General features: G+C 40.3%; 2 protein-coding genes across 4 annotated transcripts in view; both read left to right on the top strand.

Annotated features, from left to right (window-relative positions):
• The window catches only part of LOC307044659 (uncharacterized protein), a gene marked incomplete at its 3' end in the record, with an annotated part of 131,981 nt that extends 129,872 nt beyond the window's left edge, over positions 1–2,109 (top strand). Inside the window, exon 7 of the mRNA XM_079689970.1 lies at positions 1,916–2,109. Coding sequence (XP_079546096.1) covers positions 1,916–2,109 — 194 coding nt within the window. The remainder of the gene's footprint in view (positions 1–1,915) is intronic.
• Positions 2,110–8,764: 6,655 nt separating this feature from the next.
• Positions 8,765–16,569, top strand: part of meis1b (Meis homeobox 1 b) — an 80,424-nt gene continuing 72,619 nt past the window's right edge. For 2 of the 3 annotated variants that reach the window (XM_079686344.1, XM_079686342.1), the window contains exons 1-6: positions 8,765–8,857; positions 11,207–11,427; positions 12,469–12,610; positions 12,941–12,991; positions 13,547–13,597; positions 14,784–14,930. In XM_079686344.1, coding sequence (XP_079542470.1) covers positions 8,780–8,857; positions 11,207–11,427; positions 12,469–12,610; positions 12,941–12,991; positions 13,547–13,597; positions 14,784–14,930 — 690 coding nt within the window. In that variant the 5' untranslated portion in view covers positions 8,765–8,779. The other variant, XM_079686343.1, reaches the window with a different exon arrangement.

Genomic DNA, 16,569 nt, shown 5'->3' with positions numbered 1-16,569 from the left:
AGACATTGATTATACAAATGCTTTTACAAACTGAATGTAATGAGGGTATTGAACATTCATATTTCACATTCTTGGAGGTTGCTACTCCAATTTTAACAGTTTAACGATTAATAAAATACTGACCTTCTCCATTTGTTGAAAATAAATGCTCTTATAATCTTAGTTGTAGAGGCTAATTTCCAACTTGAATGAAAAAACATATTAAAGTGAAGTGCACCTACTCTTTCAAAAAGATTTATCGAAAACTTTACAGCGAGGCAGGTCCACATCCTCTATAACTCAGGTTATCTTAATCACAATGTTACTACTTTTTATTCTCCTTACAGAGTAGACGCAGAGCACGGCTCTTGGAAAAGAAATGTTCAAATGTACACGTTCACTCTGCTTTTAGAAACTCAAGGACGACGCAAAAAAAAAGTGAGAGGGAAGAATACTGATGTGAGGCAGGTGTCGTATAATGTGTGATAAACACAGAAGGGAAGAAAGAGAGGCAGAACAAAGGGTATGAAAATAAAAGTGTCAAACATTAGAGCACGTCACGTCGTCTGTTGTTGTCTTTTGATGGTTGTGACACTTGTGATAATTAACAAAATCTAAGTGGAAATTTACAGCAAGCCGTTCTACCTTGATTCTTTGACAGTTAGCGTGTGGGTGCAGGAGAACTTTTCACAGAAACCAAGTTTGTGTCTTGTTGTGGAATAACTTTTGTCTCTGTATTTTACTGTATCTCTGACATTTTGTTTTCAGGACAGGAATGTATGCTTTGAAAGCTTCTTTATTGGGACTCTGCGGGGTCGTACAGCATACGAGGAATCTTAGACGAGATGATGTGACCGCTGACCTCTTCATGAACTTCGGTAGAGATAACTTTGTTTAGAGGAGATGGCTGTAGGTCCACTAGCGACCGCTGCAGTCAATCAGTGTGTTTGGTAATCTGATTCAGTGGGCGCCCCTCCGCTGAACTGCTGCGCAACTATCTGACCTGACGTGTATATATATGAAGACAAATATTTGTATCAGTGTCATCTCAACATTTTACACACTGATTCTAATTTATTTTGAGGTCCACAGTTTCACTGAACCTGCCTTTCATTTTAGGAATTATCAAGGTGTCGTAGAGGTATACTGAAAGACAAATCCTGGACTCAGACATGTTTAGAAGAACTGCAGTTAATGTACACTGCTGACAAACAGAAAGATCTTAGATTACATTTTCACATCAGAGGCTGGAATACATTTTAAAATGGTAACCTACACTTCTCCAGCAGTTGACTATTTGTTTCTCACCGAATCAGTAATAGTCACCGTGACACCTGAATCTGATGACCTTTTCAAAGCACGTTTTGTTTTTTAGCGTGGCGTTAACATAGATTACAGATTTTTTTTTTTACTGTTGCAAATCATAGTTTTTTTCTACTTATTAAGTTCATTTAACTTAAAAAGATGAATACAGGATTACACACGAAAATGCCAAATGATGAAGTCTGAAATAACTTTCTACTGTATTCCCTAACAATGCACCACTCTTCATTGACTGACTAATATATTCACTTGATTATTTCAGTATAATATTAGATATCGTTGTTGTTATTGAAGTTTGTATTATTGCTTTATTCCTATTTCCATGTATCTGTTAATCTATTGCATTTATTAGATGTTTTAGCAGTTCAATGTGAAAACCACTGTTTTATTGCCACAGAATAATTTACCAAGCCTCTCAAAGTTAAATCTGAAACCGTTCCCTCTGCGCTTGTAAAATAAATGCATTAATTGGTCAACAGCATAGTGTAAATCAATTTTGTTTTTCAATACTTTGAGTACAGCAGTGCAGTTTTGTGGTGTGTGAGAGTGTGAGAGAATGTTAGTGTGTGTGTGTTCCAACTGTACTTTCATGGTGTCCGTGTGTTGTCTGCAGGCTGGGAGATACAGATCAGCCACAAGCCAAATGCCGCTCGTGGTTCAGACTTTTATACTCCTAACAGCCGCCTGGGCAAGAATGTGGTCATCATCTGGAGGAACGGTTTCACTCTGAGAATCCAAAAAGAGTCATTGTGGCACAGTTTGGCCGTAAAGCCGGAGGAAAACAGAGATATCCATCATCTGAATTAAAGAAACGTGCGAGAACAACACACAAACAACGTGTTGGGGGTTCTTTAAATCCTCGGTTTCCAACATAAAAGTCATTTTTCTGACCAAAATGAAAGATCAGCTGCCATATATTGAACACCCAAGTTGAATTAACACTGTATTTTTATATTGTGGACAAACCGTACAGGAAACTTAAATGAAAGGAAGTACTACTTCCGTTTAAATCTGCACTAGACCTTGGTATATTACTGTTTATTGGAATATTCATTCAGCTTAATATGTGCAGATTTCTTTTTTTTATTATTTAAAAATTATTTATTTATTCTGTGGAATTTATTTTTAAATTTAAGAAAGTATTACCTCGAAAATATTTTTTTATTTAAACTACAACCTGCCTCAGTGGCTGTTTTTATGGTGTATTGATTTAACAGCTTAATATATATTTTAAAATATATTTCTATTCAGATTTTGCTCACTTACTTTTTTAATAAATAAATAAATATTTAAAAATAAGTGCATACATCAGGCACAGAGATACAAATGTCACAACGTCACTGAGTGCTACTTGGACACACTACTAAATATGTACGAATATTAGATTGTAGAATACAATTATTAATTAAATTGCAAATTGCCTGGACCCGGTGTTGACCACAGATTTCAATATGTTAGTTTTTGCACATTTGAAGATCAGACGTCAAACTAACCAAACAAAATATAAAAAATCCTCACAGCACAAAACAACAACCTTTGAGACTTTCAACACGTACGGTTGTAACAGCTGTAATATTGAATTATTGACCATGGAGTTCAGTAAACACGTCCCACACAGACGGAATATTACATTTTGAATCAAAGCCCCTCGTGTGATTCCCTTAAAGCTCATAGTGGCTGTTTTCTGCTGCTTTATTACCACTAGGCTATGCTGTGCTCCCAGACCACTCTCACACCCATCCAGGAAAAGATGAGTCTTCACACCTCCTCCCCCCTCTCCCCCCTTACTATCGCTCCCCCTCCTGGTTTTATAGCTGGGCTCCCAACACCCAGCTTTTTCCACTTGTTCTGTCCTTATCGTCATCCTTCATCTCTTTGCTTTTTTCTTTCTCTCACTTCCTCCCCTCATCTCTCTCTAAGGTGCTGATCAATTCACAGTCTCCCTGGGAAGTGTGAGCAACCCCCTCCTCATCCTCACCCACTGCCACCCTCACCCCTCCACCTCCACCCCGACTGGCCGACACATGACTCCCCTCACCCAAATCCCTCACCCCTGGATTTTTGGGTGTCCGTATGATGATGATGATGATGATGATGAATCCTCTCCATATTTTTTCTCTTTTCCATCCTCCCCTTTTCACTCCCCCAGCAAAAGTGTCTGCGATGCCATTAGCACACCTGAAATAATAGCGGCGGTGACAAATGCTGCTAGGAGGGGAGGGCGAGAGACATTGAGAGTGTAGGAGAGAGACAGAGAGAGAGAGAGAGAGAGGTGTGTGAGATGGTGTGTGTGATGGAGTGATGATCTCTCTATCTATCCGTGGGGTTAATTCAGGCTCGGCAGCTTTTCAGAGTAAAAGTGGAGCGGCTGACCCGGTGGCCGGTGGCAAGATGTGAAAATTGACTGGCAGCATTCAGCAGCTATTATTGCTGTGTGTGTGTGTGTGTGTGTGTGTGTGTGTGTGTGTGTGTGTGTGTGTGTGTGTGTGTGTGTGTGTGTGTGTGTGTGTGTGTGTGTGTGTGTGTGTGTGTGTGTGTGTGTGTGTGTGTGTGTGTGTGTGTGTGTGTGTGTGTGTGTGTGTGTGTGTGTGTGTGTGTGTGTGTGTGTGTGTGTGTGTGTGTGTGTGTGTGTGTGTGTGTGTGTGTGTGTGTGTGTGTGTGTGTGTGTGTGTGTGTGTGTGTTAGAATGTATACGTGACTATATGTGTGCATCTAATTTCACACACTTCTCACCATATCGGAAAGCAGCTGTTCATCACATATGTCTCTATAGGTGTGATGCAGGGACCTGTCACATCCAGCAGCGCTCAGATCTGTTCAGGTTCAGTCGCTTCTTTATCATCAATTCACATGTTATCGTTAATGTAACACCTGCATATGAAGCGTTCAGAGAGAGAGAGAGTGGTTTTCTTACTTTGAGACACTGACAGATCCAAACAAAGCTTTGAATAACTTGTGTTTATTATTAACATGTATACATTCCAGTCTAGAAAGAAGACATGTGTTTCATTGTAATATAGTTGGTGCACCAAACTGAATCAAATGCTTAATTGTCTCCATCTTTTGAATGTATTACTTATTCTTTTATGTTTGGAGCTCAGCAACATCTCAAAGGTTGATCCTAACAACATTTCTCTTATGTTGTAGTAAATGCTGATTTATTTATTTCACAGTGATTACATCTAGCGTAAAATAAAACACAAAAATAGACACCCAAATAGACATTTGCAATAAAAGGCAACACACCAAAAGACAACCACGCTGTAATATCTTTTATTAGTATGTTTTTAGTATTATTTACAAGAGCAATAATCATAAGCAAAATAACAACCCATTCTTACAGAGTATTCTGAATTCAAATCAGTTGAAGATAATAAAAGTGTCAAAAAATATTTTTTTATTGCAGGAAGTTTTTTTTACTTAATTATGTGAGCAGGACTCTTCCTCTGTCTTTATGCATCTGGTGTAATTTCCAACACTTCCGGTAGGAGGCGCACATGATTAAGCATTAATGTGTGTGAGCAACATTCACATTTGAGCCAAACAGCAGAAGTGAAAACTCCCAGAGGAAAGCGTTACCCTTGATACAAAAATAATAATCATGTATTGTATTTAATATTAAGACACTATTATTGGCATTATATTGCTTTCCCCTTCAGACAAAAGTCAAATTATTTACTAGGACGTTTCTTGGTAATTCTCCCGAGATATTGAAGCTATTATTTAGTTTTTTTTAAATGATCAAACTTTCTAATATAAATAAATTAAAATAACACACCTAATCATACTTTTACAATAGTTTGAGACACTTAATGTACCTTTAATACACTTAACAACAGTGTACACGATATGATCAGACTATAATAGCCTACGCACCTTTCTAATATGACACTGAAGAATACCTGATAGCTAATTACACTAAAATAAATCTCGAGAGAAATGATTTGCTTGTACAAACTTTCTTTCTATCTGAATAATTTCAGCCCGGAGCTCCCTGCTGGATATTCTGACAGGCGATAATATACTAGTCGTTTCATATAATTAGATGATCTGTGAAACCGTGCAGCAGGTCTATCTGAGCTGCAGCAGCGACACAAAGCAGAGAGTCTCTCTTTGCGGATCCCAACACGTTCTGGCGCAGAGCTGCGGGGCTGCAGAAAGTTTGACCTCAGTTTGACTCCCGGCTGCAGCCAGTTGCTCCATGTTCCTCCAAACAGCAACAGACAGGCACACATCACAAAGACAAGGACTCTCTAACCATGGAGATGTCATTTATTTATTTTTTAAAGTACGTATTTAAATTAATATTAACATTTGCATTATTTATCAGACCGTTTACTGGCCGAAAAATAACGTACAGAGACTTATAATATAAATATATAACATTACACATCCTAGGCTTTGTGTGTTTTAAGCAAACATAAAGTACCTTTGTCTCATTACAGAAACAAACAAGCAGAAATCACAAAGACTAGCACCCGTGAAACCATGGAGATGTTGTCTTTATGTATCATTTATTTGTTTAACTTTTATTTATTTTAATTAATATTCAAATGTGCAACATTCTCTGACCTTAAAGTGACCAAAAGAGAGCTAAAATAGGAACATGTAACACTACACATCTTAAGCTTTGTGTTTTAAGGCAACATAAAGACTGCAAGTTGTCTTTGTCTCCTAACAGCACAGGTCACGGCGCACAGGCCGTCTAATAACACGTCCATTTGTTTCGGCAGTCAAACATGCTGTCAATTTACATTCAGCCGTTTGAAAGTAATACCTGCTGATTTTATTGGAACGACTGAAAGCATTACCGTCATCGCAAAGCGGATTAAACAGAAATGACGGTATTTGCCCCCCTGCTCTCTTTCGGGATGCCAAAATGCGCTGACCCTCACGAAGGAGCAACTCCAGGAGAGAAAGTGGAGCTGCAGTTTGCTTTTATAGACGCTAATTGAGGTAGCTTAATTGCTTTATAATGCCATTGTAGTTATTTTACAGTGGTCAGGCGCTGATGTGGTCTCCTTTCATGTTAATGTAGCTTTGCTTTTTCTCAATGACCCTCTACATTTTAGTGTGCCTTGTGGTGCAGTGAGCTATATAATCCTGTTTACGTTTCACTAAACCAACACATTGCTCTCAAAGTGGATTCAAACAGCAGCTTCTCAAAAATAACGTCTCTTTAAGAACATATCAGTGACAATAATAAGCTTTTAAATTATTTAATAACACCATAAAATAAAACAATAATGAAGAAATTAGAGGTTATACTCACCAATAATTAATTGACATAACAAATTCGACCCAAAGGCTGTTTATTAATTGATGCGGAATCTCTGTGCGTAAAAGTCCGTGCGTCCTGTCGGCTCCGTGGCTCCTCTGCTGCCCGCGCCCCGGAGCGTCGCTGGCCGGACTGCACGAGGCTTTGATTGTAATGTTATGCTTGTAAATGGGTCTCCTCGGATCCCATCGCTCGGGCTTTACCACAGGAATCACCGCAGAATGTGTGAAGCCGCATTATCGTGTTATGACACTGTTTCTGGCACCGGGGGCAGATGATCAATGAGTGGACGGGCTGCACGAAAAAAAAAAAAAACTTCAAACAGGCTGTCACCGACCAGCAACACCTTATGAGCATAATCAGGAGATCATGTGGCTCTTTTAGACACACTCTTTTAATAGCTTCACCTGCGATGGGCTGAGAAATAAATGAACAGTATAGTCGATGATCATCATGTGGAAAACAGCTAGAAAAATAGACAAAAATCCACTCAAATATTCCGGAAATCCCTCAGCGTCTTACCTTGAAACTTAGTCAATCCACGTACTTTATCCCGTTTTTACAAGACTGCATATGCCATGAACTATATCATAAATATTGTATGCAAATGTTGAGGCAGTTATGCTCTTTTCTTAATTAAAAAAATATTGAATGACTAAATTAAATAAGATTTCTACGCCTTTATATGCCAGTGAAGAATGAAATATAACGAGTGAAAGTTGTAAATCCAAACTATTTTGTTAATTTACATCCACACATTACTCAACGATATCATTACTTCTTTTGGGAAATTACTGGAGAATCTATAAGTTTCCCCTCCACAAATTAAAGCTCATCAATATTTGACCAAACTTTTACAACCTCTGCTCTGCAAACCGTGAAATGTTAATTATAAAGAGACAAAAGTTGAACTAATAACTTCTGTGGAGAGAAGAAAGTTGTAAATATCTTAATGTAAGTGTTAACTGTTTGGTTTTGAGTCGTTTAGTCAGAGTGTGAGTGCACTTAGAAGTTATTAATGAAGTTAGAGATGTGAAAATGTGTGTTTTTACGCGTGCGTGAGAGAGGAGACAGAACGAGGGAGAGAGAGAGTGAGAGAGAGAGAGACAGAGAGAGAGACAGAGAGAGAGTGTGAGAGAGAGAGAGAGAGAGAGAGAGAGAGACGTCTTGGTTATATCTATATAAATATTCTCTATTTCAGTGAATTTACAGCGTGTAGAAAACAAAGAGTGTGTGTCTTCTATTCGCAGACGATGTTTTGTTTTGTGCCTCGTCGCAAATGTGGCCTAAAACCGATCAATCAGCCCCGGATCGATCACGAGGGGAGCCAATAGGGGGCTCCCATCCCTGAGCCTCTCTACCATTGGTCATTCCTGGCAGACTGGAGCGACCCATTCAGCGCTGCAGTGGGGGAGAGGGACGGAGGACATATGAACTGTTATTTAGACCTGAAGATGTTTTAATGACTTATTTCAGCATATAGCCTGATCCAAATGTCAGTATGTTGACTTATTACTGCTTTTACACAGATAACATCCCTTTGTTAAAAAGAAATATAAACAGTGATTCCTAATTACTTGAATAAAGTTGTATATGTTGTCCTTTCTCTCTGAAATGTGGCACTTTACCAAGCAGTTTATGATGTGCATTTCCAATATTTAACATTCTGTACGTTAGGGAGTAAAAAGGCTGTATTGAAGTAAAAACTGAGTCCAAACTGTGTGTTTGGCTCCAGCTTCCACTGTGGATATCATGCAGACATGCTGTTGACAGAAGCTTAACATGACTTTAAATCTGTTTTAATGAACTACTTTCACCTTATGTTTATAAATAGGAATGCACACAAAGTTAAATCCAGTCTTATTTTACAAATCCAACCATATTAGCTGTTGAAAACATACCTGACAATATCTCACATCAGAGTTGAAAGCAGGTCGTTAATAAACTGTTTACAAAAAGAAAAGTGGATGCTGCGCGTAAATCCAGATAAACAAGAGTTTTTTCCGGTATATTAAAACATCTCCAGAGTGAGAATTAGAGTCAGATTCTGAGAAAGAGACATGAAGCCGGAGTCAAAGGTGTGTATTCGCGGTTTATCCCCGTGTTGTTGCAGCTCGCGGTCTCGCTGGGTCCTCCCACCCCCCCTCCTCTCCGCACGACTTGCTGCAGCCCGGTGCGTTGTGTAAGACGCGACCTGTTATGGCCACCACTACTTCCGGGTTTCAGCAGTCTGGTCCAGATCCTCCGCTCCTCCTCAGCTCAACACACACATCCATTGTACACAAACGGGCAGGCGGCTCACGCATACACATGCACTCACACACATGCACACGTATATACGCACACACGCACAGCATCGATCGTGGCTCCTTTAAGAAAAGCCTAAGCCAGAATTATCACCCCACCTCCTCTTGATCTCCTCTAGTTGCGTTTGCATAAGAAAATCAAGCCGGGAGCCGAGAGTGATCACAGAAAACCAGAGGAGAGCAGCTTCATTTTTTAACTGTGATTGTGACCATTAACATTTAGCTGGTGCCGATCCCGTGGAGACGCGCGTCGGACCATCATTCATCCGGTACTTTTGACAAGCCCTCGCGTTTTGACTGACAGGCGGAGTGACAAAAAGCCATGAGAGTCGCCACTTTTGTTTGAGGGGCTATTTTATTTTCCTCCTGGTTTCGGAAAAGGAACCTGGCTGCCGCTGCCCCGAGGATAGCCGAGGACCTATTCGCCGCGCCTGGGCTAAACTTGCGCAGAAAGCGGGGGCTGGCTCACCGTTCCGTGGAAGAAGAGGCATACGGGATTTTGTTGCTGAAACATCTTCCCATTTATTTGGATTTTCTTTCTTCATTTCGTCTCCACCCTGGCATCAGAGGGGATTTATCTAAACTGAAAGGACGACCAGGGAGTCAGGAGGGTTATGGCGCAACGGGTACGTAGGGCAATCCCCCTAAAAAAAAGTTTCTCTAAGTCTGCTGTGCCTGAATGCGATCCTGCGCTGTAAAACGTGGCTTAATGACACACGGACATACACTCGTAGCGAAAGTTTCTGTCTTCCGTCTGACACATGGTGACACAATTTCCATTTTTGCCGTCTTTTGGCACGGTATTACGCACGGCCGCACTCGTTCGCTCCACAAACCGGCCCGCTGAGGGACATTGCAAGCGTGATCATATCTCACATCGGCTATGTTTTTTAGATTAGTTATGACAGGCCAGTTACTGGAAGCGAAATGGGGGAGGGCATGGAGGCAACACAAATCTCCACATTTCTCCCCAGACTGTTCCATCATTATTTCATATTGAGTGGAGCATTTTTTAGCAGAACAAAACTCCTTATTTCGCAATCAGTTGAGCTTCGTCATTCAACTTTACACTGCCAAAAAAAGCTAAAACATGCAATATTAGCATCATGTCAGAGGCAGTTTTTTAGTAATGAGCTGATGACAATCGCTTTGATTCATACACTGGGATCTTCACAGGATAGTAAACAGTGTAAAAGCAGAGATGTTAGAGACACTGGACATGTAGCTTCTTAGTTTGACACTGGAGCTGCAGCACACTGGGGTTTGCACCTCTTTGCTCAGCTTTTAAGTGATAATGCTTTTTACTCGGCACTTGTTTGTGACTTCTAGAGAGCACTATCAATAATTCAAGCCTCTTTTTTCATCTGTAAAAGTAGCCAAACTTTCAACAACAAAAAAAGCCCTTATTTAGCCTTTTGAAAACATAAATCAACATGTGTCCTTTTTAACGCATCATCTAAGTGTTTAAAAACTATTAAACCACAATGTGGACGGGAGAGTGTATAATTCAACTTAAAACTTGAATACAAAAAAGTTAGAAAATCCAGTTTAACATCGTCTAAAACACTAAGCGTTTACTTGCGTTTGTTGCATTCTCACAGCGTGCTTAGTGCAAACATGTTGCACAATTATGGGCCTTTAAAGAAATTAGAAAACACTGAAATTGACAAGTTTAAGACATTTGTTGTTGAACACGGACAGAACACAGTAAACCAGACTGGTGGGGTTAAAATAGCACTTATAATGATCATAATAATAATAGATAATAACTGATGTATGTAGCTGTAGTTTTACTTTTTTGTTCTCCCAGTGTTTTTGAACGTATTGGATAATTATTATGTATTTGAGCTACAAGGGTCACTGAAAAAGTTAAAAAGAAAAATAGTTTTAATGTTAGAATAAATGCTGTAGTCTTTCAACTGTGAATGTCCTGCTGAAAAACACATGCACATCAGTCTTAAAACGTATGTTTTCGTAAACAAGTATAACATTTTAACGACCGAGATAAATGCATTTCTCATGTTTTTCAGTGTCAGTATTCTGAAAGAAAGCAGAAAAAGGGCAGCTCAGTTCAGTTGTGTCCGTAAACCGCTTTAAATTAAGAGAAATGTTAAAACAAGTCAATTTCTTTGGAAATTAATGAAACTATTTCGCCGTGTTGGCAGATTACTTTTTTAACAGAAGAAACACATGACTTAAACTCTCACTTTTGCTTCTTCAAAAATATATTCCTAACTTGTGGTTTTATAGCAAAGTTATATCCAGAGTTTAACACATTATTGTGCATGTTTTCACTGTGGACTGTGTTTGTTGTGTGCAGTACGAAGACTTGCCCCACTACGGGATGGACGGGGTGGGCATCCCGACCACCATGTACGGAGACCCGCACGGAGCCCGCTCCATGCAGGCGGTGCATCTGAACCACGGGCCCCAGCTGCACTCCCACCAGTATCCGCACACCGCCCACACCAACACTATGCCTCCCAGTATGGGCACCTCTGTTAACGACGTTCTCAAGAGAGATAAAGACGCTATATACGGGTAGGTGTCCGCGGGGAAACTCGCTCTGCAGCGGGCAGGCCTGGAGGGGGCAGTCGGGGTGGGCTAGCGGTGTAAAGTCAGTCCCGTAGCAAGAAAAACACCGGCTCCATGCCCGGGAAGCGTTTCAGCAAAACAGTGGAGCCCAAACTGCTGCAGAAAAAACTAACTGCAGCCTTCATGTTCTCCAAACAGTTTGTAATGTTAGGCTTTTAAAGTCAGTCGCTTTAATTACGCATGAACAAATACTAAATGAGTAAATAAAGAAATAATACTTTTCTGATAGTGTATTTCTTACGAATTTGCTGCCATTTAATTCCCTGCAAATTGTATTTTGACTCTTAGGAATAATTATGACACAAAACCACTTTAATTAGAACTTCTAATATTTTCAAAAAAAATGTAGCTTGCTTAATTTCTTATTAAGTTTCATCGTTTATCACGTGGCAACAAAATAATTAACTCCTCTCTTTCACCCATTTTAATTAATTGTGTGTAATGTTCCAGGCTTCAGCAAATTAAAAATATATCATGTTTAAAGGAAATCCCACATAAGCATGTCATTTATTAATTTACAGGAGTTAATTAAAAATTCTAAGCATGATGTCTTCACGGTGGCTAAACATGCCAGTAACAGTTTCTTCATATTGTCCCATACTGACATAACTTTCAACACATCACCAGTCTAGACATATTTACTCTGCTGACTTAAACAATAAATACTAAAACACAACTGTGCGTACACACGTAGTTTCAGAGGCTCTCACCAAACACACACACACAATGGGATCCAAACGGTGTGCAAGAAATTGTTTGACTGGCTCTAAAGCTTTTATGCTATTAGGCGCGCCTAGATTTAATCACAGAAGTCTGCCCGCTGTTTGCAGCCTTTCTCCGAGCTCTGCATAATATAATAGCCCGGGCAGCAGCAGTCCCCATGGGCGAGTTGTTGGAGAGTAGCATGGCTGGCTAAACCTAGCCCGGAGTAGTCTTGACCCCGGCGCTGTTCTCTCTGGTGACATTTGCTATTGTGTGTGTTCCCAGGCACCCCCTGTTCCCCTTGCTTGCACTGATTTTTGAGAAATGTGAATTAGCGACGTGCACCCCCAGAGAGCCCGGGGTGGCGGGCGGAGACGTCTGTTCATCGGAATCTTTCAATGAAGACATAGCAGTGTTTGCAAAACAGGTCAGGAAACTTTGACTTTTTTTAAATTTGCATGCTCGGGCTGGTTCAGCTCTCACCTGCATGCATTACGCGTAGAGCTCTTTCTTATGGACCTAAAGTTGATCCTGCATTGAGAGAAAATAAAATAACATTGCCTCGTAAAAAGTTTTTTAAAATGTTTTAATTTCTTACACTGTGTTTGCTGTGCGTAAAGTATACATTAACACGACACTATGACAATACTTGCATGTCATATTTAATCGACGTTATAAATATATGTATTAATATAACTTATATATTATATAAATATATTATACTAATATATTTTGTAAAAATTTGTTTTTCTTCTAGATTCGGGCAGAAAAGCCTTTATTTTCATCGAATCCAGAATTGGATAATCTGGTAAGATATACATACATATATTTTTTGCATACATGCCAACTAAAATGTGCTTATTCTCTTGGAGTGTCTTGGAGTACACCAGCTGTTGTTTGCCTGTTTATACCGGGCTGTAGGTGTCAGAGAGTCCTGTGGTTCTGAACCGTCAGGATGATGCTCCTCTGTTTGGGCTGTTTGATTCCATGATGGCCCCCGGTGTATCTGCAGATGAAGGGCCGCTGTTAGACAGCTGACACAAACCTTTGAACTGTGCCTGGGAACTTATTCTCTTCATGCTCCTCACTTTGTACAGTTTGATAGTGTGACTGTGATGTGAGAGTAACGTTTTCCTCACGAGTATCTGTGCTAATAGATCTGACTGAGGCTTATTGCAGCGCCAGCCTGTACTGTATGTCTGCTCTCCATATTGCAATAACGTCCAAGTTTAATATCTGTTCCACATAAAATCCATTCATATGAATATTTTTCCTCGTCTGCAGTTACTTGTATTGAGAAAAACGTGCCTGTTTAATATCAAGAGATGTGAACTCATTTTTTATTGTTATTTAAAATTTTCAGATGATTCAAGCCATTCAAGTTTTACGATTTCATCTTCTGGAGCTGGAGAAGGTAATATTCCCTCACCATTTCTCTGTCCAGTGCGCCACTTCAGACCTAGGGGCTGTATTTGCAGAAATGTATTTTTGCTAGTCGGTTATAATTAGCGTCAAAATCAATCATGGGGCCATTTCTCTTCCGCGTTTAATCACGATGCAAGCTGTTACAACTGGAACGGATATCTCTGTGCCCAAATCTCCCTGCATGTTTTAATGAAGTTTAATGCTGGCAGAAATTGCATACAAGGTGAAACATATAGGCGAACTCTGCGGGATTTTAGAAATAATTCCTCGTGGAGGGCAATAGGCCCCATGCAGCCATCTGTGGATAGAGCCAGCAGTGGGTGTACAACTCTGATTTGTTTCCCTATCAGATGGAATACAGTAGCATGTGCAAATTAGCTTTAACCTATGGAACATTATCAAAACTGTTAAAGTTTTAAAAGTTGGTTATCATGCCCTTTCTTGGATAATGTGCTTTAAATAGATAGTAAACTGTGCAAATATCAAGAAAATGTTGATCAAGTTAAAGCTGGTTTCTCTATATTTCTCTGCCCAACTGACATGTGTTCTTCTCGGGCGACAGGATGCGCATTGGCAGTGATAATGTAATAAGTCTGCGAAATTAAACAGTTTACCTTAAATGTCAGTCATGCGGGTCATCCTGTTCTAATGGCCACTACCCGGGGCTCCATGATGAATTTAACACGGGTGTTGAGTGCGTTGTAGCCCCTGAGCCCTCTTGTCACTGTCAATTTTCGACGATATCTCTATTTTGAGAGGAGACAAAATCACAGTCCGGATGGAGTGCACTGCCACGGCACTGGAACTGGACATACTTTAGCCTAAAGGAGTCCAAATGTATCTTATTTCAGTTTTTACAATTTCAAATCAAAGGTGAATCAATTTAAATCTGCAAAATAAATAAATAAAATGTGAGTTTTTGATCATGTTAGCCAAATAATGTATCATAGTGCCAATACGTTGTCAGAGATCAGTCATGCTTCATGTTAAATATATTTAAATATTTTAGATGCAACAACTGTGCTGTGATCTTCGGGTCTGCCAAATTGCCTAAAAACTATTTTGCATGTCAAAGGCTGCCATGTGTGTGTGTGTTTGCACATGTCACTGTTGTGTGATGATGTCCTATTTTTTGGGGTGAGTGTGTGACGCCTCTCCTCTCTATCTCTCTGAAGGTACACGAGCTGTGTGATAATTTCTGTCACCGGTACATCAGCTGCTTGAAAGGCAAGATGCCCATCGACTTGGTCATAGACGACAGAGAGGGCGGCTCCAAATCAGACAGCGAGGAAATCACAAGATCATCAGTGGCCCTTGATCAGGTACATCTCGTTCTCGTTCTCTCTCTCTCTCTCTCTCTCTCTCTCTCTCTCTCTCTCTCTCTCTCTCTCTCTCTCTCTCTCTCTCTCTCTCTCTCTCTCTCTCTCTCTCTCTCTGTGTGTGTGTGTGTGTGTGTGTGTGTGTGTGTGTGTGTGTGTGTGTGTGTGTGCGTGTGCGTGTGCGTGTGTGTTCTCCCTGCTGGCTATTCAGCTATTCTGGGTCACTACTCCGCTGCGCTGTTATTTGCATATGATTAAGGCTGTTTCACATTCCATCCATCGGAATGAATTTTTTTCGCGAATAATGTTATTGGCCCATTAAGACTTGAACCCGGAACCGACCTGGGAAGATTAGCTCGAAAAAGCATCGCCATAAACTTGACCTGTTTCATGTCGATTTTAATTTAGTGCTTCTCCATTTCTCCCTCTACTCGGTTTGTCTTTTTTTGAAGCGAAGCGTTATCAGCTCCTCTGTGTAGATGAGGTATGATGGGCTGCAGTCTGTGGTGGAGGTGCCTTGGTTTCTCCACTGTGGAGTTCACGGTTCATTACGCGTCTTGTCAGTATTTTTCCTTAGACATGAGTGCACATTGCTTATCGAGACCCCTCTTCCTCTTCCTCCTATATTTCGCTCTGAGCGCGCAGATTCAGTTGCAGTGAGAAGGATTTATTTTCCAAAAAAACTAAAGAAGCAGCGGGCATTAAAGGTAGATTAGGGGGTGTTTCCTTTTGTGCCGATATCAGAGATAACCCCAGCCTTCATTATGTGCTCCACTGACTGTTGGTACTCCGGAGACATTGTAGTGTGCGCGCAGGCATGACCCTAATGGCCCGTACACTGCCGTTAAATAATGATAACAGCAACCAATGATTAGAATTATGCAAATCTGGATTTTCGACCATAATAGCTCGAATCATTTGTGCAGGAGACAGCGGAACATGTTTCAATAAGTTAAACTATCCCAGAGTTTTAAGGAATGGTCTAGGAAAGCAGCCTATGGATACCGATGAGGGAAAAAAATCAAGTGGGCAAATTAAAGGGATTAGTTGGATAGTCCGACATAAAAAGTAATGAAGCGATTAGGCTAAATAATTTAAATCCGCGGACTTCCATATGGTTGAGTGGCTGGTCTGAGTAGAGAGAGGCAGCCACCGGCTTTAATGTTCAGGCTGAATGGCAGGACTGGGAGCGGACTGGGAAGCCCCCCCCCCCCCCCCCCCCTCCGCGCGCATGCACTCCAGCCCTTATGTCTGATTATGGAAATGAGAAAGATCACCCGGAAGATTATACTTCATTTAATCCGGGAACAGAATTAAATAACACAGACGCCAATTGTGCATTTAAGTGTCTCTTTGAACGGCTGGTTGTATACTCTCGGGGATTCAGTTGTCAAAAGTTTTTTTTTTTTTAATAGATAGGTCAGGACATAGAATGAAGTCTTATGGTATATAGATATGGAAATAGACTGTGTTAAATCCCATGGGTTTCTAGGTATATGAAGAAAATGATGTTGTGCTTGAGGCTCTGATGCAGATCTTTAATTGACTGTAAGATGAAGACATGGCCTATTTTAATATAATGATGGTCCCTACATAAAGCAAATTCAGGGCAAAACCACATAAGCCCATGTTTACTCTGATG

Source organism: Notothenia rossii (assembly GCF_949606895.1).
Source record: "Notothenia rossii genome assembly, chromosome: 6".
Lineage (NCBI taxonomy): Eukaryota > Metazoa > Chordata > Actinopteri > Perciformes > Nototheniidae > Notothenia > Notothenia rossii.
This window is presented reverse-complemented; position numbering and strand designations above follow the sequence as displayed.